Source organism: Protopterus annectens, chromosome 2.part1 (assembly GCF_019279795.1).
Source record: "Protopterus annectens isolate FY-2018-M chromosome 2.part1, PAN1.0, whole genome shotgun sequence".
NCBI classification, from domain to species: Eukaryota; Metazoa; Chordata; order Ceratodontiformes; family Protopteridae; genus Protopterus; species Protopterus annectens.
Window position 1 is genome coordinate 1,038,531,404 of NC_056729.1, and position 15,431 is coordinate 1,038,546,834.

Genomic DNA, 15,431 nt, shown 5'->3' on the forward strand with positions numbered 1-15,431 from the left:
GGAAATGTTTATCAATCGGAATTATCCAATACCACTGATTGACGATTTATACCAAGAAGTCGAATGTAAAAGGAAAAATAGAACATACTTCCCTTTACTTTGTAACAGTGAAGTAACTTTTTTTCGAGTCACTGACACTTGCATTGAGACAGGTAGTAATCACTCGGCAACCCCTGACCATGGCAGTATCATATCTACCAACCCAGGCAAACAATACAACACTAGCTTTATCACTACGTTTAACATTGATTCTGAGCAAATTAAGTCTATTTTAATCAAGAATTGGCAACTTATTAAAGGAAATTTCAAACTGGAGGAAAAGCTAGGGTCGTTTCCTAAATTTGTATATAAAAAAGGGAGTAACCTCAAGTCATTATTGGAAAGGAGAAATTACTTTCCTACCTTTTCGAAATTAAAGGGAACATATCCTTGTGGTACATGTAGACAGTGTAACCATATAAGATCTGCTAACTCTTTTGTAATTAGAGATAAGAAATACTACATTAACTACAGATTTAACTGTGAGTCTAAATCTATAGTGTATTTAGCGACCTGTGACTGTTGCCCAGCTTTTTACGTAGGAAAGACTGACCGCAAACTACGGGAAAGACTTTATGAGCACACTTATGCCATTAGGAAGAATAAAGAAGATAATGCTTTGGCTAAACATATAGGGGTTTACCCTGGGCATAGTTTTTATTTTTTAGCTATTGACCATATCCCTTTTGACATTAGAGGCGGTCCCTTCTCTATAAAACTTGAGGTCCGAGAGTTGGAGTGGCAACTGACTTTAGATGCGTTTTCTGCACCTGGCCTCAATGAAAATTGTAATATTACTTGTGTGCTGAAACTGAGAAACGCACAGAGGTAGATTTTTTTATTTATGAAAAAAGTTTTTTAAAAAAAGATTTTTAACTGATGATAAACTAACAACACTCTGAGATTTACACAATAGAGGAATATGTAACATGAGATGGAACATTATAATGTTTCTAAACAACCTTTGGACTTACTAGCACAGATGGTACTTTACATGACTTGCCTCTTAACATTGTGATATGAAGGCACAAAGGTAAATTCTGATTTACATAAAACCAACTAATAACACTATAAAATGTATGACTACCATTTAACATTGTGTTTGACTGTTTTAATAAGTATTACATTTTTTATAAAAGGTTTTAATAAACTAATTAAAAAGTATTTTATCGAATACAACTAAAAATACTGCTGTAGCACTTTAACTGGCAAATGTGAACATATTTCAATTAGTATGATGCTACTGTGACGTTTTTAGGTTCTATTTTGGCACCACTTACTATTTAAAAGTTTAGCGTATCAAGCAAACTGGTTTTCTGATGAAGTTACTGTTGCACAGTAACGAAAACCTTTGTGGATTAAAAATAAACACGTTCATTCACTGGGACTGCTTGGATTGTTTTGCCTACCTTTTTATTTTCACATGTGTCTAAACCAACCATATTTGAAGTAGTGAACATAGTAACAGAGATAAAAGAACTATAAGTGGGATCTTTAGAAAAGTGTATGAACTCATTACATAAAAAAACAAGAATTGTGGGAACAATACATGCAAACTAATGTTTTGGAGGAGGAATGAGGTATAAGGGAAGGCAGGAACTGAGTGAGTTATGTAATGCTGGACTGACAATGGCTTTACAGAAGATTATATGTGATGAATAATGTTTGTAGCTGAAACATATCAATATGGTTTGTTTTCATTTATATAAATGTATGGTTGTCTACTGTCCTAAGTGCTAACTCAATAAAAATGATTAAAAAAAGAATTACTGCTTTCTTCATATCCTTTGCTGTACCATGCTTCCTTATGTGTATTCATCTGCTTTTCCTAAAGACCATTTCCAGTGTACTACGCTGTCCTGTTTGGTGTCCAATATATTAGTCACTGGAACCACAGTCATCAGTAGTTACTGTGCAAAATTCTGGGCTGCTGGCGGTAAAATAGCTGCAAAAAATATTTATGTAAAATGTTCCTGTGTATCCTTTGTAGGTTTTGCCAGACAGAGGGATATAAAAGTCAAAACACTTTATATGATGCAAACTAATAAAGTATATTGCACATAAAATTGGCCTGAAAAATGGAAACATCATTTTACTAAGGCTTAGCCACAAAGTTTAATTGTTTTTTCCTGTTATCCTATATTAATTACATAAATTGCCCTCTTTTTTCTCACAGCAGCTGGCTGCCTAGAGTTTATTTATGGCACATTGTTTTCTCATAAATTCCCATTTAAAACCATTTAAATTAATCATGTATACCAGCATTGCAAAACATCTGTCTGATGTATTTATGTTAAAACAGAAGTTATCATTAGGAAGCTGAATCTATAAAGCTTAATACTGAAGAAGCTTAGCCAAAGGAATGCTCTTGTACTCAAAAAGTCCATATTTATATTACTTTCCTACAAATTATACAAGAAATATACATATTTACACACCAGTCTTTCAGATATTCAAAACCAGTTGTCAGGGTAAATAAATCTTATTTTGGATACAAGTCTACATTCTTTAGCTGTCTCACTCCCTTGAAGAACTTCCCACGTCAAAGATGAAAGGACAGTCTACAGTGCCTGATGAATTTCTTTAGAAATATTTGGATATTGTAAGAACAGGCAGTCATCAGTTTGTTCTGATCATTAGAAATCAAGGCAATTTCAACTTAAATGCATTTGGTATAAAAATCAATATAAATATAGATACTCATGTACATGTATGCAGGGGGCAGATTACAAAAGAGGCAAATTTTACTATATTATACTTATCCAGAACATCAGTTTTGTCTGCAGTTGTCATATATCACTACCTTACTGTTATTACATAACCAAAATAAAAGGTAACCAAAGCAGCCAGTACTACACACCTGTGTCCATCCTTACAGTGATTTCTCCTTGATGTATTCCTTCAGTTTATCCTGCAATGCATCAAAAAATATATATTAGACTCACTTTACACTCTTTCAGACAGCTGGATTACTCATTCATAATGTTCTAATACTCTCCTGTAATAACTCATTTAATCATCTAAAATTTGCCCGTAACACATTTCAGTTCATGCACATCTCCTAACTAGGTATAACACACTATGCACAAAGCCTCTCTCACAGTAGACGTGAAACTTTATTCTGTTTGAATGGCTTACTCTGCATCTCACAGTAACCAAGTGGAGAGAGTACTGAAGATATTCACAGACAGGAGCAGTCTGTGTGAAGCTTACTGTCTTTTTATAGTCTTAACATATTACGCTGTTCTACAAGACATGCATTGCTTCATTAGTAACCAACAAATGGGAACTTTTGGTATGTCATGCTGCTTTTTCTGCATCACAAAACATAAAAATTGAGTTAGACAGGGCACTGTAGTAATTCAACAAGCCTGTACACTTCCAGCCTCGTTAGTACACACATTGACATGAATCATTTAAACTATATTTATGCGGTGGTCGTTGTACCATTCTGATGGAGCTACACAGATGGCAACTTGTCATGTAAATCCATTAGCATATTAAATCAGACTGATATTATAATGTTACATCTTCTCTTTCTTAAGTCAACAGGCATATGCTGAATCTTTCCATTCATGATATGTATCGTCTCCTAATGAAAATGTGCTGTTTCACATAGTGCATTGAGGTGCATAAAAATGCAATAATTTATTACCTAACCAGTTACATGGCTAAGTTCTTATCAACCATTTATACTTATGATCAGAGCAAAAGGTGCAAATAATCACATAAATAGCAATTTATACAGCATCTTAAAAAGTAGGACTCTAGAGAAATCTTACTACTTGTTAAGGAAACCTCTTTAAGTGACTAGTATATATATATATATATATATATATATATATATATATATATATATATATATATATATATCTATAGACCGCGGTGGTGGTGCTGTGGTAGCGTTGTCGCCTCACAGTAAGACGCTGTCCGGTTCGATTCTCAGCTAGAGTGTCTTCTGCGTGGAGACATGCGTGAATGGGCGTACCTTTGTTGAAGGTTGTGCGTCAGGCCTGGCAAGCCGGTACGTAAAAATCAACTGCCAATCATTAGCAGATCGGAGTTCCACTGTGGCGACCAGTCCACTAATGATTGGCAGTAGATTTTTCACGAATGCCGAGGTGCCAGCTCGACATTCAACCAAGGCACGCCCATTACATATGTCTTTTGAACGCCCACTCAACTGCAGGGAGGACATGCAGACTCCACACAGAAGGCACTCCCCGCACTCCAGACGAGAATCGAACGGGAGAACCTCTTGCTGTGAGGCAACAACATTACTGCTGTACCACCGCGGATGTTTATATATATATATATATATATATATATATATATACACACACACACACATAAAAATACACAAAACTAAGGAAAAACATTCAGAGCAACCGCTGGACACTGCACTTCAGTATTAAAATGTCAAATTATAGATGTAATGCCAAAATTACAGTTGTGAAATGTGATTAAAATGCCCAGACCTTCCATGTTTGTTGGATCAGTTAAGAAAACAAGAGAATAACAAAACCTAAAGGGGACATACATGGAAGTTAATTAAGGTTTACTTTTCATAAGTTTTTTAATGAATTCTGATGTTAGAGCAACATGAACCTTTAATTGCTTGACTGTACTAATTCCACTTGTTTTTCTATCTCCTTTCCATCACCACTTCACCTATTTATGTGTCTACTTCACCTGGATTGCACATTGCATTCGGTGATCAAAGTATGACAGGCATATAATAAAAACACCAGACAGGAAGACAATGGCTTACATTAAGAACTGCTCTATGTTTTTCAGTTTTATTACGCTCATCACAATGAAGTGTGAATGGTTAACACAGGCATTGGTATGCATCCATATCACAAAGATACAGTTCTTCTTGTAACGGATGGGCATGCCATTACTAAAACATCTGTGAAGATGTTTAATATGTTGTCATATCCTGCGGACATGAGTTTAGTGTCAGGCTTGCCTATTGTATAGCCCCACAAGTGGGGCAGTGAAAAAGGCAGGTTGAGAAAGAAAAGCATACTTCCTGTTACACAGCCAGTACAAACTTATGGCAGGAAGGTTCTAAACATAGAGCTGCGATGACTACATCTGTATAACGTACTGAAACCCCACCCATATTGCTTTTCTTCTAAGCATTTTTGAAAGAACTTCTTAAATGTATGGAAACATAAAGCCAGTTTAAAATCTCTAAACATTTTATGTAACTATCTTGCATCTACTACAAGTGCTTGTGCGCTATTACTTTGTGGTTCACTTGTTCACTGCTACTTGCTCACATAATCATACCCAAAACCCTACGTTCCATGAGCTGCCTAACCTAATTTGAAACCTTGCACCCTAAACCAAATTACAACCCATGTTTCTTAAACATAAAACTCCCAATTACTTCCTAACCCTAACACCAAACCCTTGTCCCATATCTTGAAATTAAAACTCCCAGTCACTCCATAAACCTAATCCCAAATCTTGATTCTTACACCTAAACAAAATTCCCATTTGCTTTGTGACTCTAATATCAACTTCTGCTCCCTTTCCCTAATTTCAAACCCTACTCCCTAACCATAAAACTCAGTTGCTCCCTAAACCTAATACTAAACCCCATTCCCTAACTCTAAATCTCCTGGTCTCTCCCTAACTAAAACAGCCAGGACTCAGTCAAGTGAAGGAAAGTACAGTTGTGTACACTTACCATAAATGTAGATGTTAGAGTGTATTTACTGTTGCAGTCATCACACTTGGGTTATCCTGCCAGGGGTAGCCCTTGGTCGGTCCGAATACCAGAGGCTTAGTATTTCTGTGTCAGTTGCTGTCACTCCAGGACTGATGTCAGGTCATCAGTGGCATAAAATCAGGCAGCCGACACCATTACATCAGTTTTTCTTGCCCCAAATGTCAGGAGCCCCCAATAGGGAGCTAGGTTATGGTGGAAGAACACCACCAGTAAAAAGCAAACAACAATCCCTGTAAGGGGTGAGGAAGAGAAAGAGGGAGAGAGAGAGAGCGAGAGAGACAAGGGGGATAGAGGATGGGAAACCAGGACTGCAACAGTGAATACACTGTAACATCTACATTTATGGTAAGTGTACACAACTGTACTAGGCTCTTCATTTCACTGTTGCAGTCATCACACTTGGGTTGATTCCCAAAGCTGAAGAAAAGGGTGGAGGCAGTCAAGAAGAGTTGGGGTTGGCTAGAATGGCCTGCAAGACTGCAGTTGCAAAGCCTGCCCTGGATTTGGAGAAGATAGGTAGGTGGTAATGCTTGGTGAAGGTATGAACAGAACTCCATGTTGCAGCCTCCAGGATGTCCCTGGTAGGGACCCCTCTGAGAAAAGCTGCAGAGGTGGAGGTTGCCCTTGTGGAATGTTTCCTGACCCCCTTAGGGGGTGGTTTCCCATGGTACTTGTAACAGAAATGGATATGGCCTTGCCCTCTGCCCCTGCTGAAAGCTGACTAGTAATTGGTAAGTTTTCCTGAAGGGCTTAGTCTTATCCAGGTAGAATCTGAGCTGTCTGTGCACATCTAGAGAATGCAGGATCCTTCCCCCCTTATTTTGAGGCTTAGGGAAAAAGGTGGGCAAATGAACAGATTGGTTGAGAGCCACACCGGACACCACTTTAGACATTAAAGTTAGGTAAATCCTGCGGGAGACCCTGTCAGCATGAAAAATGATGAAAGGCTCCACAGCCATGAGTGCTTGTAGCTCTGAAACTCTTCTAACTGAAGTGATGGCCAGAAGCAAGGCTGTTTTCCAAGAAAGATATTTTAACTCTGCTGAAGCTGCAGGCTCAAAGTGGGGTAGTGCGAGCTTTTCCAACAGAAAGTTAAGGTCTCAAGTTGGGGTAGGAGCTCTTCTGGGTGGCCTTAAATTGTTAGACCCTCTTAGGAAGACTTTGATGAGAGGGTGGGAAAAGAGAGGTGGCTCTGTGTTGTAATGAGCAGAGATGGCAGAGGCATGAATTTTAATAGAAGAGAAATATAGGCCTCTGTGAAACACGTCTGCTAGGTAATCCAGGATGAGAGGTAGGGATGGCTGTGCTGTTTCAGCTCCTTTAGCCTGGATCTACGTGCAATACCTTTTCCACTTGGCAGCATAGGATTTTGTAGTGCTGGGACGTATGGCCTCACGTATAACATCCAGGACTTGCTTACTTATGCTGGCAACTGGAGGAGAGGTCAGGGAATAAGCCAGGCTGCCAGGTTCAGGGTTTGCAATTGTGGATGCATGAATTCTCCATTCTGCTGGGCCAGGAGAGTTGGGATCTGAGGTAGGTGCCATGGAGGCAGGGATGACAGACTGCAAAGCAGTGGGTACCACTGTTGTCGTGGACAGTCTGGGGCAATCAAGACTGCTCTTGGTTTTTCCTCCCTTATTTTGAGTAGTACATTTGTAAGAAGAGGCAGAGGGGGAAATGTATAGACCAATAGGTTTACCCATTGGAAGGATAGAGCATCCACTTTCCAGGCCCTGCTATGAGGTTTCCTGGTGCAGGATTTGCTAAGCTGGTGATTGTTGTGGGAGGCAAAGAGGTCCACCTTTGGGGTGCCCCATTTCTGGGTTACCAGGTTGAAGGTGCTGTGGTTTAGTTGCCACTCATGTGGGTCTAGGAGATTTCTGCTTAAGTTGTCTGCCAGAGAGTTTTAGGAGCCTGGCAGGAATTGTACTAGTAGGTGAATTTGCATGGCTGAAGCCGTGTGCCAAAGGGTCATGGCTAGCCTGCAGAGGGGATAAGAGTGAGTTCCTCCCTGCTTGTTGATGTACCACATCACTGTGGTGTTGTCTGCTTTGATTAGTAGCAGCCCTGGAGAGAGTAGCGGTCCGAAAGCTGTCAGAGTGTGCTGAACAGCTAGCATCTCTTTTTGGTTGATGTGCAGATGTATTTGATTTGGCCTCCAGTGGCCTTGAATGCACCTGCAGTCCAGGTGTGCACCCCAGGCATAATCTGATGCATCTGTGGTTAGGGTCTGGGTGGCGTGGGGCTGAGAAAAAGGAAGGCCCTTGTTGTGGTTGCATGCTGCTGCCCACCAACGAAAATCTTTCCTTAGACAAGGTATCATAGGTATGATAGTTTCCAGGTCCTGAAAGTGTTGGCACCAAAGGCTTTTTAAGTACCATTGAAGTTTCGTCATATGCAGTCTGGCATATGGAATGAGTAGAATGCAGGAAGCCATGAACCCTAGAGCTTGTAGGATTTTCCTTGTGGATAACTGGATTCTGGTGGCTAGTTGAGAGAAGAAGCCTGTCAGATAGGCTTGTTTTTCTGGAGTAAGGAATGCCATCTGGGATGCTGTGTCTGCAACAAGCAATGGCAGGAGCCAGGCATTTTGTGAAAACTCTGGGAGCAGTGGATAAGCCAAAGGGAAGCGCAGAGAACTGAAAGTGCATAGATCCTGCCATGAAACATAGATATTTCCTGCAAGAAAACCTGATTGGGATGTGCAGATAGGCCTCTTTTAGGTCTAGGGTGGCTAACCAGGCATCCTTGGATAGCATAGGGAGAAGCTGCTGTAGGATGAGCATTTTGAATTTTGGTATTATGAAAAAGGTGTTTAGAATTGATAGATTGAGGATAGTGTACCAGGTGCCCTCTTTTCTGGGTACCAGGAAAAGTTTGGAATAGAAACCTTGGCCTATCTGGTCTGCAGCAACAGGCTGTATTGCCCTCATGGAGAGCAGGGAATGAACTTGCTTTTGAGCCTCTGCCCACTGCTTTGGATGAAGATCTGGGAACCCTTTTGGGGTTGGCAGTGTGTGGAAATAAAATCTGTACCCCTGGGATACTATGTTGAGTACCCATCGGTCGTTGGTGATGGAGGCCTAGTTTTTTGTATGGGAGGCAAGTTTTCCTCATAGGGGTACACACAGGTGGGCAGAGGTAATGGGTGGAGTTGAAAAGTCATTGTGAGTTTTTTTCATAAGGGGTGGCTTAGCACTCCCTGTTTTTGAAGTGTAGGAACTCCATTGCTTAGATCTCTGCATTCTCTGGAACTGCTGTTGAGGGGATCTACTTCCCCTAGGTCTTGTCTGCGCTAGCCTTGAGGGGGCCCAGCGCTTGGAGGGGAAATGCCTACTGAACCTCGCAGGAAGGACTTGCAAGAAGTCTTTACCTGTCTGCATAGATTTAGCTTTTTCTTCCATCTTTTTTAAAATCTCTTCTGCCTTGCGAAGAACTTCCTCGGAAACTGGTGCCTGCTCACCGGCTCTGCAGCCATCCAAGGTGGAGACATCTGCAGGATCCATAGTCAAAGAAGAGTCTCTCTGCATACCAGACTCCAAATGGGTCTTGGTAGTGGCCTGTGAATCCACAGAAGCGGGCATCAGGGGCTGTGAAAGCACCTCACTGAGAACTGGTGATCTGATGGCTAGCATAACGGAAGCGTCATTGGCAGTTTTGGACCTGTGTGATCTGATTCTGTCTTTATCCTTACATTTTTTCAGAAGATCAGTAGTCGGATGGCTTACTGAAGCCATTTCAGAATACGGAGATCGAGAAGAAAAATATTTAGCTACAATAAGGGCCCAGTGACGTATAGTTCTGGTATTGAACAAAACACAAAACTGAGAGCGAGGGACGTCGTGGTCTGGGTCTAAACAGGGTGATGCAGTAAGAATGGAAATCTTGGTGTGGTATTTGCTTTCCACAGGCGAGACAATTGTTAACTTTTTCTGTCATTGGTTAGAGCAAGAAAAAAGGATCCCCAATGGGGTACTTAGCTTTAGAAGACTTCAACTTCAATTTCGGAAAAGAAAACTCAGGTAGCGGCCGACCAGTACTTGTGCAAACTGCTTCTGCTTCGGGCTCCTTGGCAAGAAAGACTGATGTAATGAAATCAGCTGCCTGATTTTATAACACTGACGACCTGACATCATTCCTGGAGTGACAAAAACTGACGCAGAAATACTAAGCCTCTGGTATTCGGGCTGTGATAACTGCAACAGTGAAACACGAAGAACATCCCTAATTACTTCTCACCTTACAAAGACAACTACAGAAGCACAACTACTTGGAATATTGATTAGGTATATATCTAAATCTATAAATATACATACATACATATATGGGATCCATACTGTTGCTCAAAATCACCTTTACCCGAAAGGTAAATGGCCTAGCACACTTTCATGAAAGTGCATTTCTACTGAAAATGCACTTTCACGAAAGAGAAGTGTAAAAACAAAAACGGCAACTTAGCGATGGGGGTTGTTTCTTAGATTGTGGTACAGTGGGGATATTCCTTTTTCCCCACAGTAGTGCGTTCTCGGAGTGAGAATATAAAAGTAGATGGGTGTGGAGGGTGCAGGGGGGCTTGCCCCCCTACACAAACGTGATGACTGTCATTTTATTTTTTTGTTTTTTATGGGGTTTTTTTGTTTGTTTCTCTTTCACAAAAATGCATTTTCGGTAGAAATGTACTTTCACGAAAGTGTGCTCGGCCATTTACATTTCAAGTAAACATGATTTTGAGCAATAGTCTTAGTCCTAGATATATATATATATATATATATATATATATATATATATATATATATATATATATATATGTATGTATAAAGAGAGAGATATAGATATAGATACAGATGAATTCTCTAATTGGTCATTTAATCCTCTGCATGGTTGTGGGCAATCAAATGGTGCAAAACACAGATGTTCATCCTTAATGGGTGCAAACACTTTGCAGGAGACACATATACACTTACATTCACATTGAATGCATACCTACAAGCAATTTTGAGGAGAGCCATATAAAAGCAGTGGTCAGAGTGCTAAAAGCTTCAATTCTTTCTTGCCTCAAGAAGGAAGGCTAGAACCCTGAAAGAAAAATACTAGGAAAGAAAAAATACAACATATAATGTATAACATATTTACATATTTAGCTACATATTTCTATCTACTCTCTATCTATAAATATATATATATATATATATATATATATATATATATTATGTATGTGTATATATATATATATATATATATATATATATGCATATATAAAAAGTGCTCACATTTTGGCAATACGCCAAAAACAAAGGAGATGTCTGGAGGAGATGGACACTGCAACGGCAATCTGTCATAAAATCCACTGTACTGTATTCAGCAATAGATCACTATTCCAGTAGTCTAAACTATCTGGGTAGATTACTATAGCTTAGAAATATATAGAGGAGAGAAGGAAGGTAAGGGGTTCTACAAACCAGGAACCTCTGGAGAATGATCTTAGCAAAACTTGTTTTGGACCAGGAAAAGGAATCCAGTTAATAATGCTTTGCAAACGTATGTGGGAGATTTACATAATAGTTAAGGTGTTTAACTTACAAACACAAGGTGCAGACTGATTCTCACATGGAGTAATTGGCTGGGATTAATATGACCCAAAAGGATGAAACTAAGATGTACAGAGGATTGTAGTGATTATTTGTATGGTCTGCCGCCTTCCAAAAAGCAAAAGATGGTGACAAAACCCTGATCCTGTCTGGAAGTGGGTTGCCATGGTGAGAATAACAGAAAGAAATGGGATGATACAACCACCTAGAAGTTGCCTGGTTTGACCTTACCATCATAAGAAATAAGCAGCTAATTGGCCTTCTTGAAAGAGCCTCTGGCACCCTGATTCTGTGAGCTATTTCTGTCTTGGGGTTGGCATCTTCCATTACAGCTCCCCCTTCTGTCCCAAGGGGAGCCTCCTCCACATGTGTCCTGGAAACTCCCTTGGGACTTTTTGAACCACATCTTCCCACTCCTTTGATTCCTAAAATAGGATCGCTGGGGAGCATAAAATCTTATGCCCACAGCAGGTAGGGTCTTCCCATCCTTCTCACACCTGGCTAGAGATTCTTTAACTTTGGGGCTGAACAAAGAAGATCCATCAAAAGGAGCATTTACAAAGGAAGACGAATGGCTCCACAAACTCACACAGGCACATCCAGGTATGTCGTTTCATAGCAAAGCCTGAACCAGCTGACCTGGTCATCCTTTTGGCTGCATGTGAAATGAGCCTCATGGACAAATTAGAAATAGACTCCAGGGTAGCTAACTGAGAGGCCACTTTTTCTTGGACCTTATCAGATACAGCTCCTGCTAGGGCGTCCGATATTTCCTTGATCAGATCCCTCTGGATCCTAGTGAAGTGTACCAGAAAATTCAAGGAGCTTAAGGCGAAGGTCAATGATGCATAGACCTGCTTTCCAAATCTGTCTCTCACTCTAGACTCTTGGTTAGGGGGATGAACAGAGGAACTTTCCTCAGTGAGTTCCTTTTTGGTGACTGCTGCTACCATCATGGTATCTACTGTTAACCCTTTAGCTCAATGTGGGTGGTCCTCAGGTGCAGAAAGGATCTTATCTGGTCTCCAGGGAATCAGTTTTATGGAGGATCAGTTTGATGAGATCGTCATCGGGAGGGGTCACCCAGGAATTATATGGGCAAGAACCAAAGGCTTGCTAGTACACAGACTCTTCAGAGTCAGGGTCTTTGGGCTTTCAGTTACCCCTCTGTTTAAGAATCTCAAGAATGTCTCCAAAGAAGATGTCTTCCAGGGGTGAGGGGGGTGGAACCCTTCTCGTTATCGAAATCAGTGTCCTCAATGATGGACACTATAGGGGAGTCCAGGTGTTTCTTCTTACAAGTTTTCTTACAAGGAGGCTCCTCAGCGAGAATGTCTGAGGAAGTCTCGGAAGAAGGGTGGTCCCCAACTGGGACATCTTGCAACCTTGGAGCTCACTGTCCTGGTGCAGAGGTTGGTGGAAGCTCCCGGTAAGAAGGGGTCAGTGGATGAAACTCCGATACAGCAGGAGCCACCTGAGAGCCTGCAGTGGTCAATGCTCTCTCCACAGCCCGGAAAGCAGGCCCCCCCAAGGAGGGATGGGAGCCCAGAACCAAGAAAAAAGAACTGGGAATCAGGGTCACACCCCACACTGAGTGACCCACCTCCAAGGCTTGAGACAAGGAAGGACCCCCAGCCACCAGCGTCCCAAGCCACAATCTCAGGAATCCATCAGGTCTGAAGGAACCAAGGAAATCAGAGCTGGGTCCAGAACCAAAGGCAAGGGGGCTGTTGGTGCAAGAGAAATAGGAACATGAGTGGTCAGAGTGGGGAGTGCTAAAGCCTCTGAGGAGGTCAGAGGAGGAATAACTGGAGGAATCCTGGGAGAAAACATCCCTGCTCCAAGAGGGAAATGGGGTTGGGATGAAGAAAAAAGACCCCCTAGCTGTGAGGAGCTGGTCCACATTCTGTGAGACTCCTGGGGGAGCAAACAGATAATCCTGAGGGAGATTCTGGCCTTTCTACAAAGGGACTGGGAAGCTGACCAAAGAAGGGGTCAATGGAAGGGGAATACTTTGCCCTGGTTTTATAAACAGTATAAATTTTTGGTACCGAAGATTGGGTATGACCTGTTGCGGTGCAGAAGATGTCATCACTGATGTGGAAACTAAAGAAGCCATGCCGCCGCCCGTGCTGGTGCTGGTGTCAGTGCTGAAGGTGCCGAGGTGACTGATGTCAAAGAAGGAATCGGTTCAGAGAGTTTCGGAACCTTAGCTCTTGGCTCTGAGGAGGAGCCAACAGAAGGGGACTTTTGTTTTCTTGATGTTGGTGCCAATGGAGACGTCAGCACTGAGAGACTAGTTTTGGAACCAGAGGCCTTTGGAGACTTACCGGCCTTGGATAAAACTTCTTCAAAGGAGGTCTTAAGAAGCCCTTTAAGGATAATCTTATTTCAGCATTCTACCAAGGCCCTAGCACTGAAGGCCTGGCCGACAGATCATTCTATGTCTAAATGAGTAGCACCTAGACAATAGACACAAGCTGAATGTCCATCAGAGTTAGGCATTTTTCGGATGCAGTCCCGGCACTGCTTAAATCCTGTCATGCCTTTGGACTTATCTGCCATATTGACAAGTGGCAGAGGAGAAAGTCAACAATCACACACACACACACACACACACACACACACACACACACACACACACACACACAGAATGATAGATTGGAAAGAGAGAAAGTTCTACCAACAATGGTAGAAAGAACTACCAAAACAGTAAAGAGAAAGGAGAGAGGAAAAAACTACCAGTGATGGTAGGGAAAAGAATACCAACGGGTACAGAAGTACAACTACCAGTGATGGTACAAAAATAATACCAACAAGTAAGGATACACACTCACAAGTGAAAAAGGTGGGTAGAGAAATGAAGAATATTAATGTTTTATATGAAAGAAAGGTATAAAGACTAAAATATTTTAAATAGAGGAGAGTCAGTTGATCAGTCTTGCTATAAGAGTGGTAAACAAGATCTGGGGTAAATGGGAGATGGGCATTGTGGGTAGAGTATTAACTCGAGAGATTTTTGGCTGGCGCGAACTGTATAATGGCTGGACTGGTTCCAAGGATCAGAACCGACAACCCAAGAGTCAAGAACAGATGAAGATTGACAACATCAGATCATTTTCCAAGATAAGAACCTCAAATCAATGAGAACAGCTAGTTCAGTGGAAGAAGTGTTAGCTTATTAAGCACAAAGCTAAGAACCCAATGAAGAACCACCTGTTATCCAGGTGAAAGAGTATGAAAAACCCCTTTCATAAATCTACTTGACTTAAAGAAAAGAAAAAATGTGGGATCTAAGGGCAGGATGAAAACTGAATCTTGACAGTAAAGTAAGAAAGGCCAGAGGATAATAACTCACTCAGATAATCTAGAATCAGAGGCATCCAGACCTTGAAAGGGCCTAGCTCTTACTATTGCGCCATCTAAAAATATTTTCCTCTTAAACAGATCTGATTTCCTAGTAGCAGGTTTTTAAGCCTCTTTTAGCATCAGCTGCACATCCTCTGAGAAAAAGGTGCTTGAACAGTATCAAAACTCTACCATTCAGGCAGTCAACTGAAGTGCTTTCAAGTTGGGGTGTATCAAACAACCCCCATCCTGTGTGAGCATATCCAATCTTTGTGGAAACATGAGGCAAAAGGGAGTCGCAACCACTATCTTTGGGGAGTCCTTCCTGATCTTTAGAAGAACCCTTGAAATCAGTGGAAAGGATAGAAAGGCATAGATGAATATTCCTTCCCATGGGAATGAGAAAGAATTTGCTTTCCATGCCTATTTGTAAGGAATTCTGAAGCAGTAATTTTTAACTCACTGTTTTGAAATGAAGCAAGCAGACTGTTTAGGTCTTCCACACAGCTGGATCAATTCCTGGGAGACCCCCAGGTGTACTTTCCACTTGCCAGGGTCCGTCCTGATCCTCCTCAGCTTGTCTGCTATAATGTTTTGCTTTAATGGAATGTGAAAAGCCTGAAGAATCAAACTGGACTGAGCGGCTACCTCCAAAGCTATCATGGCAAGTCTGCAGAGGGAGTAAGACCTCGCACCCCTTTGACTGAATG

General features: G+C 41.3%; 1 protein-coding gene across 2 annotated transcripts in view; it reads right to left on the bottom strand.

The window, feature by feature from the left end:
- SORBS2 (sorbin and SH3 domain containing 2) overlaps window positions 1-15,431 on the bottom strand; it is a 3,647,154-nt gene that overhangs the window by 2,463,629 nt on the left and 1,168,094 nt on the right. For both annotated transcript variants that reach the window (XM_044062620.1, XM_044062621.1), the window contains one exon: window positions 2,900-2,950. In XM_044062620.1, coding sequence (XP_043918555.1) covers window positions 2,900-2,909 — 10 coding nt within the window. In that variant the 5' untranslated portion in view covers window positions 2,910-2,950. The remainder of the gene's footprint in view (window positions 1-2,899; window positions 2,951-15,431) is intronic.